The sequence below is a fragment of the Siphateles boraxobius genome, unplaced genomic scaffold (assembly GCF_051911475.1).
Source record: "Siphateles boraxobius isolate OS27281-9 unplaced genomic scaffold, OSU_SipBor_1 6, whole genome shotgun sequence".
Classification (NCBI taxonomy): Eukaryota; Metazoa; Chordata; class Actinopteri; order Cypriniformes; family Leuciscidae; genus Siphateles; species Siphateles boraxobius.
The window spans coordinates 7,585,226-7,607,855 of record NW_027509186.1 but is presented as its reverse complement, the minus strand read 5'-3'; the positions used below and the strand labels follow the sequence as shown (position 1 = coordinate 7,607,855).

General features: G+C 38.9%; 1 protein-coding gene and 1 pseudogene across 1 annotated transcript; one reads left to right on the top strand and one right to left on the bottom strand.

Annotated features, from left to right (window-relative positions):
* Positions 1 to 3,208: 3,208 nt before the first annotated feature.
* LOC143715696 (uncharacterized) lies at positions 3,209 to 7,883 on the bottom strand. Its single transcript, XM_077207452.1, has 3 exons — positions 7,236 to 7,883; positions 6,172 to 6,181; positions 3,209 to 5,035 (listed from the first exon to the last, which is right to left on the bottom strand). The coding sequence occupies exons 1-3, from the start codon at positions 7,881 to 7,883 to the stop codon at positions 4,371 to 4,373; spliced, it is 1,323 nt and encodes a 440-aa protein (XP_077063567.1). The 3' UTR covers positions 3,209 to 4,370.
* A 7,367-nt stretch (positions 7,884 to 15,250) lies between these two features.
* Positions 15,251 to 18,195, top strand: LOC143715694 (uncharacterized; annotated as a pseudogene).
* The last annotated feature ends 4,435 nt before the right edge of the window (positions 18,196 to 22,630 follow it).

The window sequence follows — 22,630 nt, the reverse complement described above, 5'->3', positions numbered from 1 at the left end:
CCAGCAGCATGTCAGCCTTGTATGCCTCCCAGTCAGCCGCCGTACACCAGGATGAACTGGATCAACTCACCGCGTCGTTGGAGAGGTTGGCCAAGATGGTTCGCGGTCTTCATGTTTCCCCACCGGGACCATCGCAGAATCAACCCGTCTCCACAGTTGTTGGCCCAGGACCGATCCCGATGTCATGCCAAGCTCTCCCGGTAAAATCCAACAGCGAGGTATTTCGACGAGCTCACACAGCGATTCCGAGCACAGATACGGGTGCTGAGATAATGCAACTTCATCAGGAGGATCGTTCTCTCGAATGGTATGTGGCGGAGTTTTATGAACTTTCTCATCATACGTGTATGAACAACGTTTTTCTAACGAACCTGTTCCGCGGAGGGTTGTCTGAACCGCTTCGCTCATTGATGCCCAACCCAGAGCCTCACAGCACTTTAAGGCGGTATATTAACACGGCTCTTCTACTGAGTGGTTCGGCTCTCACTGTGGGTGAGCTTGCCCCGCTGGTCCCGTCCAGTCCAGCCGAACCAGCACGTCACGTCAGCCCCGCCGAACCCGCGGCCGCGCTTCTCGACTTCTCTTCCGAGCCCGCGCTCCACGTCAGCCCTAACGAACCTGAGCTTCATGTGAGCCGTCCCGAGTCAAGTGAACCGAGTCCCGAGTCAAGTGAACCGAGTCCCGAGTCGAGTGAACCGAGTCCCGAGTCAAGTGAACCGAGTCCCGAGTCAAGTGAACCGAGTCCCCAGTCAGGAGAACCAAGTCCCGAGTCAGGAGAACCGAGTCCCGAGTCAGGAGAACCGAGTCCCGAGTCAGGAGAACCGAGTCCCGAGTCAGGAGAACCGAGTCCCGAGTCAGGAGAACCGAGTCCCGAGTCAGGAGAACCGAGTCCCGAGTCAGGAGAACCGAGTCCCGAGTCAGGAGAACCGAGTCCCGAGTCAGGAGAACCGAGTCCCGAGTCTAGTGAACCGGATTCCGAGTCAAGTGAACCGGATCCCGAGTCAAGTGAGTCTACCGAGTCTACTGTGTCAAGTGAGTCTACCGAGTCTACTGTGTCAAGTGAGTCTACTGAGTCTACTGTGTCAAGTGGGTTTACTGAGTCTACTGTGTCAAGTGAGTCTACTGAGTCAAGTACGTCCAGTAGTGAATCTAGCCCAGTGAAGCGCCGTCGCAGAAGGAAGAGAGGGAGGACTCGTTTGGCTCGCCAGGCTCCGGAGGGCGTTCCCAGACTCCTCGCCCTGCCGGCCCCGCCTCTGCGCCTCGCCCTGCCGGCCCCGCCTCTGCGCCTCACCCTTCCGGCCCCGCCTCTGCGCCTCGCCCTTCCGGCCCCGCCTCTGCCCCTCGCCCTGCCGGCCCCGCCTCTGCGCCTCGCCCTGCCGGCCCCGCCTCTGCGCCTCGCCCTGCCTGCGCCCTTCAAGCTCCGGGGGCTCTTTCCTGAACCCGTTTACCACCTGGAGGTTTCTCCTGTGGATTTCCCCAAGTATTTTTTGGGGGGGGGCAGGAGGTACCCTGTGAGGATCATGGCGACGACGTCGACATGGACCTCACCCTCTTCCGAGTGTGCTCCGCCCTGGCTCCCTTCCGAGTGTGCTCCGCCCTGGCTCCCTTACGAGTGTGCTCCGCCCTGGTCGTCGGCACGCCCTGCTCCGCCCTGGTCGCCCACGCTCCACAGCCCAGGCCCGCCTTGCATGTGTCCTGGTCCCGTTCCCCTGCACGGGCCTGGCCCTCCATCCCATCCCCCGTCGACTTCCCTCCGGAGCTCTTAGGAGCGTCTTGTAGCCGCTCCTTAAGGGGGGGGTTATATGATGAGGTTCGGCTGGATTGCCCTCGAGTGTCACGAGAGGGCGCTCCACCTCTGCACTGCCTTCCCTTGGACTGTTCACGCACACACCCTGGACTGATTACTCACACACCTGTTTCCACTGATCACTCTCACACCTGCATCTAGTTCCACACGCAGCTCCACACTCATTTATACCCCACTCTCACTTTTACTCATGGCGAAGTCTTGTTTCACTGTTGTGTACATCTCCGAGCGTTTCCTAGTTTTCCTAGTCTAGTCTGTTCCTGTCTGTGTATTTGACCCATTGCCTGTTTGACTACCCTGTGAATAAACTCACGCTGCGTTTGGATCTAACCTTGTCTGGTTGGTCATGACAATTACACTGTGAATGTTTGTGATGTTCATTTGCTGTATAATATGTCAATGAAGATTCAGGGAGCAAAAACCTTTTTAAAAAACTTGTTCTGAACTAATGGTTGCGTTGTGCCTTTGCATTTGTTATGCAATGTGTTTGGTTCAGGACAGTGGTTTTCCAGTTAGTCACTGTAACGGCCATGAGACCTCACCTCACCACTGACTCTGATGTTTAAAAATAGACGTTAACTCATGCAGGAAAGACCCATGCACATCTACCAACTTCCTCTGATTCTACACTGAAATGAACAACAGCTGGAAGTTGGCTGAAAAATCAGCCTTTTCTTCTATAACTTCAGACGTCTCTCGTTAACAAGGCATTTTCATCCACAGAAGTGGAGCTCACTGTATATGGTTTGTTTGTTAGATTTTTTTAATTTTTTTTACAGACAACTATGCATGGCAATTCAGGAAATAAGCACCTACAATCATTCCAAGATCACTTGAATAATATTCTATTTCTAAATCTGATGTTTGGTTTTAACAACATCTGAACATCTTGACAATACCTTGTTGCCTCAATCAATATTCCTTATATATTAAATGCCATATCGTCCAAAATTAGAATTCCAAAAGGTGAAACTATCTATCTTTTCATTTTTACAGATTTTTAAACGTCAACGTAATTATTGTGCATCAGGGAGGACTCTAAATGTTTGATATGATATAATAATAATTAATATATGATAAATTAATTAAAAAAAAACACATTTGAATGACTGAATTTATTACGTTAGTATCTAGAAACATTCTTTTCCAAGAAGTGTAGCATATGATCAGAGAACATCAGACCATGAAGCACTTATAAAGTGACATAACATAACAGCATTCAATAATTCAATGATAAATATGTTATCTATAGGAAATAACTGAATATTTAAATCATCCACAAAATAATATTTCCTCCGACAACAATAATACAATTACCTCAGTAAATTAGTCAAGAAAAATAATAGTGAAATAACCAGTTATCAAGTGAAAGATTGTCAGTGTGAAATAAAGAGCCATGTATTTCTTTTAAAACTTGTATTAGATTATAGGCAATACATCACTGGCAAGTCTATATAGGTTGCACATCATAAATCAGAGAGCAAAAATATAGGGAATAAAACTGCTCCCTTGGAATCTGGACAGCACTACAAAATGGCTGATGCATAAAGTGGTAAATATGGATGCAGAACATGTCTGTTTTTTTTTTCATGCAGTTGCTGCCCTATGATGACTAATTTAAAATGTGCTTCAGCAAACAAGTGTAGAGGCATGCCACTAAGTGTTTAAATATTGACATGTCAACTGGAAGCTCTGTCTTATACTTTATGGATGGCATACTACTCAACTGTAGACTCTCAATGTTTCATTTTAAGCTGCATGGATGTTCTCAAAGATCCATTATTAAATGTACAAAGCACAAAGAGATTTCTGTTACATTCCATGACCAAGCACCTCATCTTCATTCCTGAAACAGGCCCATTGTCTGGGAATCGCTTGAACAGTTAGATTAGGACCCTGACAAAGACAAGATTCTTGTGCAGAGAGCAAATAGATCTTGAAAACAGGTGAATAACAAGGTAGTGACAGCAGATTCAACTCATCACCTCATTACTAAGGCTATGAAAGGTTCTGTAACTGTCTGTGTTTCATACTAGACAACCCAACAAAGATGGCACAGTAAGTTTGTTCAGTGCATTTGAGTTAGATCCAGAAAAAAACATGGAACATAGATAAAAAATAATTTATATTTTTAACAACTATTTTTATGTTTTTATTGGTTAATAAAAAAAACCACAAACAACAGAGAGTGGCACACTTAGAAAATAAGTCTTAAGAGAACATGAGCTCATACATAATGTAAACACATGTTTGCAAAAATATATTGAAACACTGAAGAGAATTTTTAATTATTAGTAAAAACACAATACTAATAATTACAACATCATTATCAATTTACACGCACGGCACGGTTATGAACATATATATAGATGTGCTCATTAGTAATAATGTAATACTTGCAATTCTTCAAAACTGGTTAAATAAACTGGGTAACACCATTAATAATAAACAAAAGAGAGCAGAGCAAATTAGGAAATACATTTGAAGGGCAAACCAACAGAACTCACAGCACATTGTCTTGCACTGTGTCATAACATTTTCAGTTCAAAAAGAGTATGTTTGTTCACACATAATTCTGTTTGTCAAAGCCAGTGGGAGGTACAGAACGTGCGACGGAGTAAACCATCCTGCTGGGTGGCCCATACCTATTCTCCTCCTGTGGGGGGCAGCTGCAGCAGAGAAGGCCCCCGCCGAGGAGCAGGAGGGCACTCGACGCCCATCCCAGGTAGAGAGACGCACCTATCTCCCTTTTCTGTGCCTCAATGATTATTGGGTTGTAGAAGGCTCTGATGATACTGTGAGCAGACCAACACACAGGGATCAAGTGCATGACCGCAGCACAGATGAAGGTGACTCCAGCGGTGATCATAACTCTGGCTTTGGCACGCTCCTCTTCTAGGCATTTAGTGCACTTGGCCCCCAAAATAGAGAGCATGAGCGCCAGTACTCCCGTCACGATGGCAATCACACACAGCGCCCGGGCCGCCTGCAGGTCTGAGCTGAGAGCCAGCATTGAGTCGTAGACTTTGCACTGCATCTGGCCAGTGCTCTGCACCACACAGCTCATCCAGATTCCTTCCCATATGGTCTGCGCCGTTACAATGTTCACCCCGATGAAAGCCGTGACCCTCCACATGGGTAAAGCGCAAGACACAATGCCCACAATCCAACCTAACACAGCCAGGGTGACCCCTAGTATCTCTAACCCCAGAGCTGCCATTCTGATCACTTAGGCTGGAAGAACGTGCTAGGATATAAACTCACAGGCTGCATTCGCCAAGGAAAGGCTCTCAGCACAATGAAGGCTTTATAATGGCAATGGCGAGGAAGGTGGAGTTATGCTGGAAAAAGTCTCGGGGGATTGGCTTAACTTTGCTGGTTTTTGAGTGAGCTTAACCTTGGCTAGGAAACGAGTTTGTTTAATGATTTAGCTATCTTCATCTGGTATTTCCCACACCGAGACCAAATAGTGAATAGATAACAAAAGCCCAGCGGGGACTGGTTAAAGGATAACCGACAAGACCACACTTCTGAACAACAATACCAACGGTATGAGATTAGAATACATGCTTGAAACGTGTAAGCAAGTATACCGCAAGCATAAGGTTTCATTATTTTTTTGGATACTATGAGCAGAGATTCGTTTGAAATTGATAATTCAACTTAGGGAGCTGATTCTTCAGGATTCACTTGAGAAGGAGCAATAAAGTCCACTGATGCATTAGAGCATGTCTTTAGCTGCTATCAGCTCCACAAGGCCACACAATAACAGTCAATATAATCTGAACAGCATCACAAATAGGCATATTCAGCTCTCTCTCGCACACACACACACACACACACACACACACACACACACACACACACACACACACACACACACACACACACACACACACACACACACACACACACATTATACACACACTCGCACTCTAATCAGTCATGCATAGGTATGCAAAGTCTTGTGACCTTGCTTTAACCTTTGCAGTGGTTATTTATTTAGGAGCATGTTAGGGAACAAGTGGAATGTGCATCTTTTCTGTGTGCAAAAGTACGTTCAATTCTATTGCATCAAATGTGCGCTAAAATTGCTGTTTTGTTGTATGAAACAATAATTCATTCAGACATTTATTTTATATCATCTGTCAATATTTCAACTTAAATGAGCAGTAAACAAAATACCGTTACAGTACCTCGAATGATAATATTTAATGAGCTGCAAAAGAAGGTTAGCATAATAACCCACTAACATTTTACATATTTTCCTAATTACCGAACACTAGAGTAAAAAGAGTAATTATCTAGGCATCCTCTGAGCAATAAGGCAGGTGTGTATATCTTTCCATGGTAGTCTCAGTTACGCTCTCCTGACTGAAGAATCAGGCACAAAGAGGTTTAGAGATTTACCAGAACAACCAGCACATTGTCTCCATTCACAACTGGGAGAGTATCATTTATGTTTGTGGTAGACTTTTAAGAGTAGGATTGATTTCAAATGATGGTAAAGTGCACTCTTTGCTTCCTCTAGTTTTTGAGTTTTCCAAGTACTTTGTTTCCATAGTTCCTCCATGATTCAATGTTATAAACTTTGATAGACTTTGAAAAAAAAGTAGAAAACAACACGTAATGATGTTTTCCTTCAAAATAAACTCATTAATTTCAGATGTACACTTTAGTTTGTGATCCACCAATATAGGCTATATGTATTTTTTGTTTTGGACAAAATCTAGCATTTAGCGGTTTCACTTTATTTTGATGGTACCTTTAACACATTCTGTTGACTATAAGTAACGTTGCTCTTATATGTCTACTAACTGTCATTAGAGTATTAGTAGACTGGTAGGGTTTGGGTTAAAATAAGTTGACATCTAGTTGCAAAGTTACTGATAGTCAGTATAATGTCTGTTGCAGGACCATCACAATAAAGAGTTGGCAGATATTAAGCAGACAGTCTACTAATAGTCTAATGAGAATTAGTTGACATGTTGTTGCAAAGTTACTTATAGTCAACAGAATGTTCAAAATAAACCATCAAAATAATTGTTACCCATTTAGCAAAATTGGTAAAATACTTTTCTTTTCTTTTTCAATAAAATCATGTTCATTGATCATTTAATTAATCTTGCAGTTTGAATGGAAAAGCATCTATTATAATAATTTCAGTGAGTCAAAGAGCTACTGATTATTCACCTATTAGCGTCTGGGTCAAAAGACAAAATTACAATTAAACTTCTTGCAACATTAATGAATACATTCAAATGAAAACAAAAACAATAATACAAATTTTATATCTGCCATGTTGGTATTCAAGATTCAGCATCAACCGTTAACTTGTTGTTGACTTTTGAATGCTTGTCATTTAGCAGACTTGTTAGCTTTTCTCTCAAGGAGGTCCTTCATGTGCAAAGATTCAGAGCCCTCAAACATAGTCTCTCCTGTCATATCCATTCACAGAGAGGGATTTGACCCCTGAGTAGTCCACTCTTGTCGGCACGGCATTGTTCTGTGCTTTTGAGGAGCAGGAACAAGACAAAATGGCTCCACCTAGGATCAGCAGGCAGGAGGCACCCCATCCGAAGTACAGCGAGTTCCCAAACTCCCTCTTTTGCGTCTCCTCTAGAAGCGGGTTGTGAAAATCCATGACGATGCCGTTAGCTGTCCAACAGACGGCCACTAACAGCAGCAGCCCACAGGTTATGAACGTGCCCCCAGCTGCCATCATGATGCGTGGCTTGCTGGCTGCATCTGAGGTGCAGTTGGTGCACTTTGCCCCAGCCACTGCCAGAGCCATGCCCACCACCCCGAGCAGAGTACTCACGACGGTGAGAGCGCGGCCAGCCTGCAGCTCGTCTGGAAGCCCCAGCATGGAGTCGTACACTCGGCAGTGCATCTGTCCTGTGCTTTGCACCACGCAGCTCATCCACAAACCTTCCCACACTATCTGTGTGATGACAATGTTCTGGCCTATGTACGCTGCTACTCTCCACATGGGCAAACAGCAGGCGACCATCACGCCGAGCCACCCCGCCACAGTCAGGATCATCCCCAGGATCTCCAGGCCGGCTGAAGCCATTGTGCTTTTCTGCTATGTGCAGTTTCACAGACCGTGGTGCTTGGTGTCCAGGACTAAACGCTGAAAATTAGCTCTGATATTAGAGCTGTCCTCAGACTTGAAGACTTGCTTAAATGAAGAAACGGTGAAAGAGAGAAAGGGAGAGAGAGAGAGAGAGAGAGAGAGAGAGAGAGAGAGAGAGAGAGAGAGAGAGAGAGAGAGAGAGTGAGTTTCTACCTTCTTTATACTGCTAAGAGAAGATGGAAGGTGGAGTCTTAGATGGCATCATGTTTTGTGTGGTACAAGAGAGACTGTGGCTTTTTTAAAGCACTTTTCTTGTAACAGGGTGGAATTATTCAAATGATCCTCTCAAATGCTTCATATCTGGATTGTTAAATATTTTTATTCCTGTTATGTAATACTTTAGTCTTTAATGACATAAGAAAATAGGGAAAAAATAGAAGAATAGGATCATGTATCATAGATGTCGTTAGTGAAAAAAAGTGTTTGAAATGCATTCAGTTAAAGGCATAAGAAAGAAGTATTGTATTAATAACATTTTCAAAAAAATTATTTATAAGCTATTTTCCTCATGGGGACCAAAAAATGTCCCCACATGGCCAAATATTTAGGATATTGCCATCTTTCTAGGGACATCTTAATCCCACAACGTAGAGTTTACCAGAACCCCAACCCCCCAGACACACACACAGACACACACACAGACACACAACATTTAAAAAGACATAACATATTTCTTTCTTCGTTCAGCACCATGGTTCAGATTTCTGTTCTGTTCTTTCTACACCTGCATGGCATTATATAAAAGAATAAATTTTTGTCCCACATTAAAATGAAACTCCACTAGTGTCTCATGTGTCCACTTCTCCAGATAACCTTGAGATCTGCTGAATCACTGCTCTTTGACTAGGGACAATTCATCTCTTTGTCTTCAGGAGTAAGATATAATCCAATGGGATCTCAGCAGTAATCATAGGCATTCATATTGTACGTGAGGTTCTAACACACTTACATTTTTCATACATTACTTAGACATGAAAAAATAAATTATTATTAACATATATTGACAGCATATAAAATTTTGAGAGGAAAGATAATGAGAGAAGCAATAGGGGAGTGGGATCAGGTAAAGAACACAAGCAAGGACCGTGAGTCGCCCACAGCATTTGTGCGCTATATGTCTGGACACTGTCAACAAGGCAATGGCCCTGACAAAATGTTTAATTATATAAATAATTAATATTTCTTAGAGACGTCGTCAAGTCACCTTTATACATTTAAACTGTCAGTCCAGATCATATTATTTGTGTATCCGATTGGAATCTGATCTAAAATAATTGACGTCCACATTATATATCACAAATGTTCAGATCCGATTTGTGTGTCCATGCCGCTCTTTCGTTTTCCAGAATATCTGCATTGGTTTCTATAGCAATGACGTTGCACTGGTAGGTATACGCCAAAAACAACAGCAACGTGTGTGACCTGTTGCAAGAAAATATTGTTGGTGAATAAAATTTATTAATAACAAATAACAACTTTTGGTCAGGAAATATTAGAATTCTACGTTTCAATTATGAAAACTATATTACTTGATCATCTTTGTTTCTGGCTTTCTTTGCAACAAATTATGTGTTTTGGTAAACACTGTTACAAAAACCACAAACTCACACAAAAAGCCAAGAGACAAACTGCCCAACTAAACATCAACACGTCAACATCTAAACCTCTGTTAATTCTAAATAAGAACTTCTATAGCCGCATGACAGAAATAAAGTCAGTCTGGTTAGTAATAAGTGAAGCTGGTAATGCTGTTTGTGGAGTTGTTTAATACTCCTCTGCTGAGATCTTCAGAGATTTAATGTCTTCTTTTCTCTTCAGTTGATTTCATCTAAGGCTGTGTCTGAAGTCAGTTGTAGTTCAGTGTTGATCCAGTTCATTTCAATAACTGTGTGAAGTTCATCAATTGTGAAATGAGTTAATTTCCTTTATAAAGCAGCTCTGGAGAAAACAGTGATGTCATCCTCCATCTCAGTTCAGTTCAGTACAGAAGCGTCAGTACAGTCCGATCAATAATATTGCCAAATATAAAGTGTCCCCAACTAAGCAAGCCAGAGGCGAAAGTATTTTCAGGTCAGGCATATTTTCTTGCACACTTTGGGCTTTGGGGCAAATGTTAGGAAGACTGTTCCGGAGTTTTGGTGCTAAATAGGAAAAGGATCTACCGCCAGGAGTCGATTTTGATATTCTAGGTATTATCAACTGGCCAGAATTTTGAGATTGCAATAGACGTGAAGGACTATAATGTGTTTAGAGCTCGCTCAAGTACTGGGGAGCTAAACCATTTAGTGCTTTGTAAGTAATCAGCAATATTTAAAAATGTATGCGATGTTTAGGGAGCCAATGCAGTGTTGACAGAACCTACAATGACTAAAATGCGATACTGTAGTAGACAGTTGCATAGTTATAATTTTCTCCCTAATATTATCAATCTTCTAAGTAAAGAAGTCCATAAAGTCATTACTGCTGTGCTGTTTGGAAACGTCTGAGGTTGAAGCTTTATTTCTCATTAATTTAGCCACTGTTTCAAATAAATACCTAGAGTTTTGTTTGTTTTCTCATAAGAGGGTTGGAAAAATAAGCAGATCTAGCAATTTTTAAGGCCTCTCTGTACACAATCGTGCTCTCTCTGCATGAAAAGCACAAAAACTCTACTTTTGTTTTCTTCCAGTTGTGCTCCATTTTTCTGGCTGCTCTCTTAAGGCCCTGAGTGTGCTCATTGTACCACGGTGTTGGACTATTTTCTTTAATCTTCTTTAAGGTCAAAGGAGCAACTGTGTCTAAAGTGCTGGAAAAGAGAGAGTCAAATGTTTCTGTTGAAAAATCGAGTTCTTCTAAGCTATCCGGGATGCTGAGATGATGAGACTGATCAGGAAGATTATTAATAAAGCATTCTTTAGTGGCAGAAGTGATAGGTCTAACATATTTGTAACACGGAGTCGGCTTTGCAGCCTTGGCTAAATCAAGAATACACAAGACTAGATAATGATCTGAGACTTCATCGCTCCGCTGCAGAATTTCAACGGCATCAACATTGATTCCATGTGACAATATTAGATCTAGAGTATGATTACGACAATGAGTAGGTCCTGACACGTGTTGTCTAGTTCAGAATGTCTTTAAATGCCAATCCCAATACATCTTTTTCATTATCTACATGTATATTAAAATCACCAACAATTAGGACTTTATCTGCAGCCAGCACTAACTCTGATAGAAACTCAGCAAATTCTTTGATAAAGTCTGTATTGTACCCTGGTGGCCTGTATACAGTAGCCAACACAAATCTCAAATGTGATTTATCATTTACACTAGATAGTGTTACATTAAGCACCAACACTTCAAACAAATTAAATTAGAAACTAGATTTCTCAGTAATTCTGAAGATATTACTAAAGTACAGCAACACCTCCCACTTTTCCTTTCAGACGAGGCTCCAACCAGGTACTAACAATGTGTAGCTAATAAAGTGGCCGGTGTGTGTACAGTGGTGCTTGGAAGTTTGTGAACCTTTTTGAATTTTCTATATTTCTGCATAAATATGACCCAAAACATAATCGGATTCAGTCCTAAAAGTAGACAAACAAAACCCAATCAAAAAAATGAGACAAAATATTATACTTGGTCATTTAATTATTTTAGAAAATTATCCAATTTTTACAAATCTGTGAATGGCAAAAGTGAACCTCTAGGATTAGCTGTTAAATTGAAGGTGAAATTAGGGTTGACCTGTTCTGAGACGTCTTCAGTCAATGGAATGACGGTAACACTTTATATTACGACCCGCAAAAAAACTGCGTAAGTAAACCGAAATTGCGGTGTTCATTTCTGTAATTATAGTGTACTTCCATGTAGGTATAAGGGAACAAAATGTTAAGTTTTGGGTCATAAAGGGTTAAAAAGCAGATATAAAACCTGCAAAGAACTTCGTAAGTAAACCGAAATTACGTTGTACGTTTCTATAATTATAGTGTTCCTACGTGTAGGTATAAGGGAACCTACACAGAGATCATGTGTGGGAGAAACTTGGAGAAGTCTCTGCAGATCAGAGTAATAATAATAATAAAAAAGTAATATGTTGCAATGAGTCATCTTTAAGATTATTGACTTTTTGAATTTGAAGGATGGTAAAGAATGTTTTCAACCAATTGTCTAGTTGTTATCCACTAATAGTGATGTGATTGTTATGTGACAGCAATTCAGTGGTGTTCCTGCGGTGCATCTGTACAGTATGGTTAAATACCAGTCAAGCAATATAAACAATTTCACTGTTCCACACACAGCATTCACAAAATGAAAATGCTCCATTCACAATACTAAAAATATTGGTAACACTTTATAAGAAGTAGTGTAATGATAGTGTAATAGTGTAATTACAAATCATTTGCAAATAGTTAATTAATAGTTTATAAACGGTTGTAAATACATTTATAATAGACTGTATACAAATAGTGATTTCTTCATTCTTTGTCACTGTAATTACAGTTTTAAAAAATTGCTTAGACACATGTTTTTTTATGTTATCGTTCACTTTTGTAATTTTTTTATTCTCCGGATCAGATCAATTGTTGTTAGCTATCCCAGTTTTCTTGCTAGCATTAATAACGTCATTAAAACATTACCCAAAAGATTAGTGAAACCGTTTAGAAATGTATTACCTAACGTTAATAAAAAATACCTGGTGAAATGTATACCGATAAACTAAAGTAGGTAACGTTAATCAGTATTTAACGTTACGCTGCACGGAACATTTATCAGCTCGGACCGGCACATAGTTCAGCTCTATAAGTTAGCTAAGCTCGCACCTCGGACGGACACCACAACAATGCTGTGAGATTCAGTGATAAACGTTTGATTCACTGAATTCTCTGTTATAAAAGTATAAAAAAACCCAGACGAAAGCGCCGCTGCTGTAAAGCAATCCAGCTCTTTCCGCTTATTTTTGTAACAACGCCCCACCACTCAAACATGCATAGCTATAACGTTAACAGACGCTTGTGGGGTCAGGTCAGTTAACCATCATGTTTGTGTAGGTAAGTTAGGTCAGTTTACCATCAGAATGAGTTTGAAACTGATGTTTCAAGTTAAACGTACTGCTTTAATATAGTAATGCATTTTGTATTAACTTAAATGTAGCCTATTACAGGAGTAAGTTAATGGAATGGCATCTAACTATAGTATAAGATATGACAATTTTGCATTTTTGTTAAATGTTTTGTACTAAACGTGTTTATACTTGTGTTTTAGATAAATGGATTCATTTGTTAGGGACAAACTAGAACAGTGGAGCCTCTGCAATTTAATAGAAACATTTCAAGGTAAGTTTATCTATTTTTCATTTAGTGATGCATGTTTATATATATTTATATACATTTTTCTTTGTTAATGGTAATGAACTGGTCCCTCTTGCTATGACATTTGCCTAAATCATTGATATATTTTCTAGACAACACTAAATACAGTAGGTATGGCTTCATCTAAATTCAGAGGATACTGTCATATTGCCCAGCCTTAAAATCCTGCTCTATTGTAAATGAGATATCCTAATTTACCTAAAGCCTAATCCTGGCTTAATCTGTGTCTGTGAAACTGAGTCTATGACTTTCTGCAAATCTGCATTGAATCAATATACATTGTGAAAAAGCACTATACAAATTCATTTGATTTAATGTAAAAAAAAAAAAAAAAGACTAGTTTACTTTTCATTGACTAAATAATTATTTTTCTGCTTCATCTTAACACAGAGGAAGAAGTCGATGAAGACAGCTTTATGCTGCTGGATGACACGAGCATTGCTGTGCTAATTCCGCGAATTGGTCTCAGGGTTAAATTCAAGAAATTTCATGCGGAATATTTGGGAGTAAGTTTACACTAGCTAAACAATGACTGCGTGTTTGCTGACATGTTTTAAGTGCAATAAGGCAATTTCAGGGAAAACAAAAGATCTTTTTGCACATTTAAGATTGCAAAATGACTCCTACTTCAGATGTAGTGAAAATGGCTGTAACAGAACATTCAATTACTGATGGTCATATAAGAGACACATATTAAAAGAACACATTTGTCAAACAGTATCATCTACAACAGATACATATTTGCACAACCAACATATTCCAACACTCTCACCATCAGAAAACATGACTATATCAACAGCACTTGATGATTTTGGGGGTGATGAGGAAACCGAGGACTGGTTTGATTTAGCAGAGGAAGATATAACCTACAGAGTAGCATGCTTCCTTGCAAAGCTTAAAGCCCAATCAAATCAAACCTATTCTGCAATTAATTACATGGTGAAGCAAACATCTTCTTTGATCACCGATATTGTAGGTAACTTGCAGACCAAGACAATAGCTCTTTTGCATCGACTTGGTCACTCAGATCACCCCGATGTCACTACCTTAAATAATCACTTTGAGAGAGCTGCTGAACCATTGTTGGACCTGGATTCAGACTTTAAACAGATGAAATATTTTTCTCAAACAGGGTTTTTAATTAAGCCAGAGACTAAGCATTTTCCAGGCATTTCATATGTCCAGCGTTTGGATGCACTGACTGGCAGTGTGAGACGGATAGCAGTCCAGGACACCTTTCAATATGTTCCTTTGCAGCCTGTCCTTAAAAAAATACTAGAAAGTCCAGGTACCATGGAAAAAATCCTTTCTCAGAAGCAAAATAAAGATGGTGCCCTCATTGATTACATTGATGGTGAGCAGTACAAAACCAGCCACTTGTTTTCAAAAGATCTCTCCATTCCGCTGTCCCTGTATAACGATGATTGTGAAATTGTAAATCCCATCGGTTCCAAGACTTCAATTCACAAACTGGGGCTCATTTACTTCCAAATGAGATGTCTACCACCTGAGCTGCTGTCTTCATTGTCAGTATGGTTTCTGTTGGCGGTGTACAAGTCAGATGACGTCAAGACATATGGCATTGATGCAGTTCTTGAATGCATTGTTAAAGATTTGAGGGATTTAGAACAAAATGGCATTCAAATTGAGACTGATCAATTCAGTGGTACCATAAAAGTTGGTGTTGCACAAGTGTGTGGGGACAATCTTGCCCTGACTTCTCTTCTTGGTTTTTCAGAAAGGTGTGTAGCAAATAGTGTCTGTCGTTTGTGCAAAATTCACAAACCAGTTCTCCACAGCCAGACAACAGAGGATCCAAATTTGCTGCGCAATGCACTGAATTATAGTCAGGATTTACAGACTAACAATCCTACAGAAACTGGCTTAAAACGGAGATGTATCCTAGACGAGCTTGCATTCTTCAGTGTTGTTTACAATGTTACTCCTGATATCATGCATGATATTTTGGAGGGTGTTGGCCCTCTGGAGGTGAAACTAGTGCTGTCTGAACTTGTAGCTGAAGGCCACATTAGCCTGGATACGGTAAACTACAGGTTAACAAGCTTTGATTATGGTTTTGTTGATAGGTGCAATAAACCATCAGTCCTGTCAAGTCATGAACTTAAGAACAACAGCAGTGCCATGCGTCAGACTGCAGCACAAATGTGGTGTCTATTGCGATTTCTTCCCCTTCTAATAGGTGACTTAATACCACATGGCAACAAGTACTGGGAACTGCTGCTTCTACTGTTGTCTTGTATGGAAATGATATTTTCCCCATCCATGACTTCTGAGGCCACAATATACCTCCGAAGTCTCATTCAAGACCATCATACACTATTCCTAGAGTTGTTCCCTCACTTGCATTTAAGACCAAAACACCATTTCATGGTTCACTATCCATCTAGTTTCAGAAAGATAGGCCCACTTGTCAACTTCTGGGCCATGCGATTCGAAGCTAAACATAGCTTTTTTAAAAGACTAAGCCATTTCAACTTGTAATTTTAAAAATGTCACAAAAACCATGGCATACAGGCACCAAATGATGCTGTGTTTTCAGCTGTTGACAGGCAGGTTGTTCAAGAAGGAAATCGAGATTGGTTCAGGTCAAAAGTCCGTTCTTCAGTCAGTCGAGGGTGTTCAAGATATTACTGGTAGCTTGGAAGATTTTCCCCGTTCCAGTGAGGTTTATATCCCCTCATGGGTCAAGGTTAATGGCACAGTATATAGGCCAGGTATGACTGTTTTCATGTCCTGCACTACAGATGGAGATGCTCAGTTTGGGTGTATTAAGAAAATAGTCACTCTTGATGAAAAAGTGAAGCTAATAGTTCAGAGATGGACAACAGTTTGTTTCAGTCATCATTACTTTGCCTATGTTGTTGTTCCTGACCAAGTTTTGGAAGCACTTAGTGTCAGTGAACTGTTTGATTTTCACCCATTACACGCAGTCAAGTCATTTGACTGTGATGATGACCATTACTATATTCCACTACGGTATCGATGTTTTTAAGTGTTCCATGCACTATAAATGATGGGGGGAGGGGTTGTTTTCTTTTTATGATTTTTTTATTTAATTTAAATACACATGAAAATTTGTGAGACCAATTCTGCATAGCTGCACCCATAGAATCTTCAATTCAGGTAAAGGTAATTTTCATTGTGGATAATTGCTGATACCATCTGATATTTACCTCTATTTTTCTTTTTACAGTCTCTGGGCCATAGCCCTGTTAACAATCAGTCATGTCACAATCAGTCACATGTAAGGATAAACCCAATAACACCAACTCAGACAATAGTGGAAAGCTGCCAGACAAGAACAAGCAACTCAACCTTTGTAATAACATGTCTTTTAATTGAACTTCACCTGAACTTGAGTTTTTGGCAATTTTATTATTATATATATTTTTAAGAATGAATTGAATGGAATGTTTTTAGTTCATGCATTCTCCTTTTCACAGGATATACGAGAAATACTCATAAAATCTTGAGGATCAACATTAACAACATGCTTAGACCGAGACAGGCACCTAAGCCTCAAGGAGCGACGTCAGATGGTGCGGTTATTGGTTTCTCACTTGATGGAACATTTTGGGGAAACGTGAGTACAAGTAAAATCACTTGACCAATACATTTGAATAAATAAACTAGCCTATTTAAATGATTGCTTATTTGTAAAGCCCATCAGCTGAGATCAAAAAGGAGATGGCTTTGGCACTAACTGCCCAGTTTCCTTGCCTGAAGAACAACGAGGGCCATGGATATGTAAGTTGTGCTGATTCTGATTAGAAGATAATCGAGAGCTGATAAAGAGTATCAGTCCCCACTTTTTTTTTCATAAGAGTGATTTATTTACATTTCTTTGCTGCAGGAGTCATGGTATACACATGGTCGTTATCGTCACCCTGCACCAGGTTACCTGGAAGAAAGACTACGCAAAGTGAGGAAATGTCTTAGAGCCCCACACAGTCAGAGACAGCACAGCCATCCACAGCCATCACAGAATTCCTCTTCCCGACCAAGTTTTCCACTGCCAGGTTAGAACTAAGGATGTGTCATGATGGATTTTTACTTGCAACTGGACAAGTAGCCAGTACAGGGCTCAACAATAAGGACTGCTTGATGATGCTGAGGACAGTTGATTCATGCGCAAGTGTTACTATTTCATATAAATCCAAAGAGTCATTCTTAAAGATGGCCATCTTTAAATATCTGCAAAGACCAGAGCATTAAAATTACATAAATGTAGGTCTATATTACATGTATAGTCTCTCAGTTTGTTTGCTTCTATTTTAGAACACTTGATGATTATCTAATAAAATCCTCAGAACTAAAGCAATGCTCTTATGGCTACAAGTGCTTGAATGGAATGGATTACTCAAATAAGCAAATTCAGTCATTTACATCCTACATTTTAGCTTCTTAAATTACTTGCCTATATGTTTACAACAACTTCCAATGTGGTTCTGTCAATCATAAACAAGGGCCAGAACTGTTTTTTAGGTTAGTAAATGATGACATGTTTTTTGTTGTTGTTAATAATTAATTTTATTGGTGTGTGCCTAAAAAGCTGATAATTTGAATCGGTGGTTTTTAATCGGAGAGAGAAAACATTTGCAGTGCTAGGGGTACCCCAGAACCAGGTTTGGGAAACACTAAGATAGTTAATTATCACTCAAGTTTTTTCCAGATGTTTTCCCTAATTTTAGTGTGTTTTATCTGCTGTAGAGTCTGAGTCATCTTTGCCTGAACTTCACACTATGATTGAGTGGCTAAAGAACAACAGAAGCCCTCACAGCCAAGTCGAGGAGTTAATGAAACTTACAGCACCTCATCGTGCTGCGTGGATTCGATCTTCTTGTAGCTCGCTTACCGACAACCATAACAATGCTTAATATCGGCGCCGATAATCGGTCGACCCCTAATACAGACTGCAGACATTTCAACAGGGAACGTGCAGCTCTTAAAGGGGCCACACCTTATTTACACTCGTGACCGTTCGAATGCAGTGGGCTGTGAGAAAGTGAAAATGGAACTCGTGAGCAGAAAAAGTGTTGTTTGGCAGTACTTTCAGTTAAAAGAACGCAATTCAAGTCGAGCCACATGTTCAATTTGCGATGCCGATTTGTCTCGTGGTGGCCTAGACAATACACAACATCGCCGTTGTTAAAATGCATAATGTTGCTTATTCTTTTTTCTTTCTTTTTTTACAGTAAAAAAAAAAAAATCCACTCCTGTGGACGTTGTTTACTTCATTAATGTGTTTACTGTGTTAATGGCCTGAGGACGGGAGTAGGAATAGGATTATTTGAGGTTTATTTATATTGTTGATATAAAATTTTGCACAAAAATGTAATGCTTTGGATAAAAGTGTCTGCTTAATGATTAAATGAAATGTATTCACAAAACAAATTATCATTATGTTTTGCCTCATTTGCAAAACAATCTGCAGTTAAATGTTATGAACAAATCTAATCCTAAACTAATCCTCTGATGATCCAAAATGCCATTAAAAATAAATAAATCATCCACTCATTTCTAATGCTGGAATCAATCAGAAAGATGTGCCGAAACACAAGCATGCTGTTTATTATGGGCATGTAAATAAATATATTGTGTCCATGGAATGTTCCTCACTATATATGCCAACTAAAGTATATTTATCTTTTAAGGTTGGAACTAATATGGTGCATTACCTAACTAGTGAGACAAGCCGGGATCCACACATCTTGGTGCTTGGGGACAAAGAGAACTCCTCCCAAGTTTTCATCGTTTTCAACGGGGAGGCAATCGAAAAGGAGACCATACTGCAAGCAGTGGATGTATGCTTCAAAATATTCTACATCTATGACATTAACTACCCAAAGCCTTCTGCTCCCATTTGGGAGTTTTTACAGCATGCTGTCTATAATATTCCTGGAGGTGTTCCTTCAATACATTGCCACCTCCTTAAAAGCTTTGTTTTCAATATTGATCATCAGTAGGTCCAGTAGCCAAACACCATATTAAGGTATTTATAACAATGTGTACAGTATAGTTTTTTTTTTAATAAGCATGTTTATTTTTTATTGTATTAAATTTGTGTACTGTATGTACAGATAGATTTTTTTTTGTGTGTGTAGCCACATCTGTGTATGTTTTTAATTTATGTACTGTAAGTGCATGCATGTTTTAAATTGAATGTGTATATTTTAATATTTGCATATCATAATTGTTTGTTCTATTTATTATACACGTGTATATTTATAAATATTTTACATCCGGATGACTATATTTATTACATTCATAATTTAATACTTGAAACATGTTAAAACATATTTATTGTCCAATAAAAAAATATATATTTGAAAACAGTGTATTTTATTTATTAAAATAAGGCTATAAAAATAAATAATATAATACCTTATAAATAACCTTTATAAAAATAAATATTTACCTCAACTGTTGGGTTATTTTAACCCAACTGGTATTTAACCCAATGCATTGGGTTAAAATAACCTACAGTTGAGAAGGTGCTATACCAACCCATAGTTGGGTTATTCGTTGGGTTATTTTTAACCCAACATTTTTAAGTGAGACTGTATTCTGTAGACTGGTTTTCTGTATTCTGTAGACTGGTACCATCTCAAAGAGGCACAAAATCTCTTTCTCGGACCTTTACCATGACTGTTCCCTGTTGGTGGAATGATCTGCCTAACTCAACCAGAGCTTCTGAGTCAGTAGCCACTTTCAAGAAACTGCTGAAGACAAAAAACGATCTTTTTTGGCAGCACTTGATTCAGTAGTACTAACACTTTCTTTTCTCTTCTATTCTATTTAAAAAAGAAAAGAAAAATAAATGCACTAAAGTTAAACTGAGAGGGGTTATAGCACTTACGCATTGTTGTCCTACTGTTAGTTTAACTGCTTCTATTGTCCTCATTTGTAAGTCGCTTTGGATAAAATTGTCTGCTAAATGAATAAATGTAAATGGTTTTGGATGATTGAGATTAGATCAGTTCTCCCAGCGCCTCCATCTGTATTTCAAAAGACTCGCTTTTGTTTGAAAGTGAGTCTACCTTGAATTACCTTGAAATGCAAAGTAAGTCGCTTTGGATAAAAGCGTCTGCCAAATGCATAAATGTTTGTTTTCAAGGCTAAAACACTGTTCACTGGTGAGATTGCTCCCAGATTCTGAGTATCAAACTGATAAACAGCAAAGACATTTTTAAGACATTTACTCTTTTTTTTCACATACTGTAATTCTTCTGTGCTCTGTGTACGTGCCAACAGTGAACAGCATGTGTTGTGTGTTTTAGTTCTTGCATTTAGCTGATAGAGGGAGCTACTCGATAACAACTAATTTCACTTGAACAGTTTTGGTTTTGTGAGAACGAACCTGACAGCAGTGCAAACAAACTTTAGCAATGAAAAATGTCTTAAAATATTTTAGAATTTTTCTATTTTAAAATTACTATAAAAATATAAGGTATCACTTTACAATAAGGTTCATTAGTTAACATTAGTCAATATATTAACTAACATGACCTAACCATGAGCAATACATTTAATACTGTCTTTGTTATAATCTTTTTTTACATTAGTTAATACAAATACAGCTGTTCATTGTTTGTTCTTGTTAGTTCACAGTGCATTAACTAATGTTAGCAAGATTTTAATAAAGTATTAGTAAATGTTGAAATTAACATTCACAAAGATTAATAAAATGCTGTATAAGTGCAGTTCATTATTAGTTCATGCTAACTAATCTATTTAACTAATGGACCTTATTGTAAAGTAAGGTCAATATAATATATACTTGTGCAAGTGTGTAAAACATTCAGGACCATGTAGTGTTAAAAGTGCATGAATTTAAAAGTAGAGTGTGGTGTAAAATGTGTTTTTTTTTTTTAAATTAAAATTTGCTATATAATGGTTTGGTAGAAAATTTTTAAATAAGTTATTTGTGTGTGTGTGTGTGTGTGTGTGTGTGTGTGTGTGTGTGTGTGTGTGTGTGTGTGTGTGTGTGTGTGTGTGTGTGTGTGTGAGTGTGTGTGTGTGTGTGTGTGTGTGTGTGTGTGTGTGTGTGTGTGTGTGTGTGTGTGTGTGTGTGTGTGTGTGTGTGTGTGTGTGTGTGTGTGTTTATTTACTAACATGATTTATTACAAGCCACATCGAAACTACCAGATACTAGGAATAAAGTATTTGATTTTGTTCAATTTTAAATGATTAATTTGTTGACTTTCCCTTTGCAATATATCAAACCTGTCCAGTGTTTCTCTGTGTTTGAATTTTATTTGAATTTAAAACATTTCATTCCTCTGGTCTTAATTACATCACATATAACTTCTGTTATAACGTATTATCCTTGACAAATCTAAGCTTTTATTTTCTGATGAGCTTTACCAAGATGTTTAGATCACTGTTCTGTGTCTGGTCTATCATGTTAATTGCTCAGAAACTCGGCAGTCTTTAATGATCTGGCTGGGTCAAGCATCAAGTGTTCTCAGTGTCGTGTGTTCTTGTTTGATCATTGGAAAGCACTGCTGAGTCATCCGTCTTTTCATTCTTCTAGATCGCTATCACAGACTTGACCATCCATAGAAACTATGTGTACGCGTCCCACAAGCCCGGGGTGAAACTCTCTGATGTCAGACAACCTCCCCCGTCACCTGGGAGGACTAACTATTAAAAGATTCATTAGTAATTACACAGGTGACTGTAAACAGAGTGTGAGACAAATGACTCACTGCTGAAAGTCGAAAGTAAAAACATTTCACTGTGGAAATATTTACTTATAATACTCACATAAATGGCATTTATTTATGTTTCCTATATCTTAGTGTTTGGTAACACTTTACAATAAAGTTTCATTTGTTAACTACATTAGTCAACATAAACTAACTATGAACAATACACCTAGCATCTATTAAACATATGTCAATCTCAATACTATATGAATTGAATTAAATTTTTACACATGCTTACCGAAGAGACTAAGGTCGACATTTTATGAAAATGTTCTTCTCACATTACAAAAATCATAGTATGAGGCGCTCATGCTAATTTCCCCATTTGCAATGACTTCATTTGCCTATATCTAACCCAGCCGGTTCTCCACATAACCGTTCATGTGTTTTTGTTTTCGCTGATTTTGAGATTCTGTTCTTAAGCATGTAGAAACTTCTAACTCATGTGTCCATACAGGACAAACCCAATTAAATTAGTGCTCTTGGATGTTTGAACAAATTAACACTAACCAAATGTGATTCGCTGTTAATTTATTTACTCATTTAAAGTCATGTGATTATAATGACATAATCGTTTAATACCAATTGAATAAATTCTGAT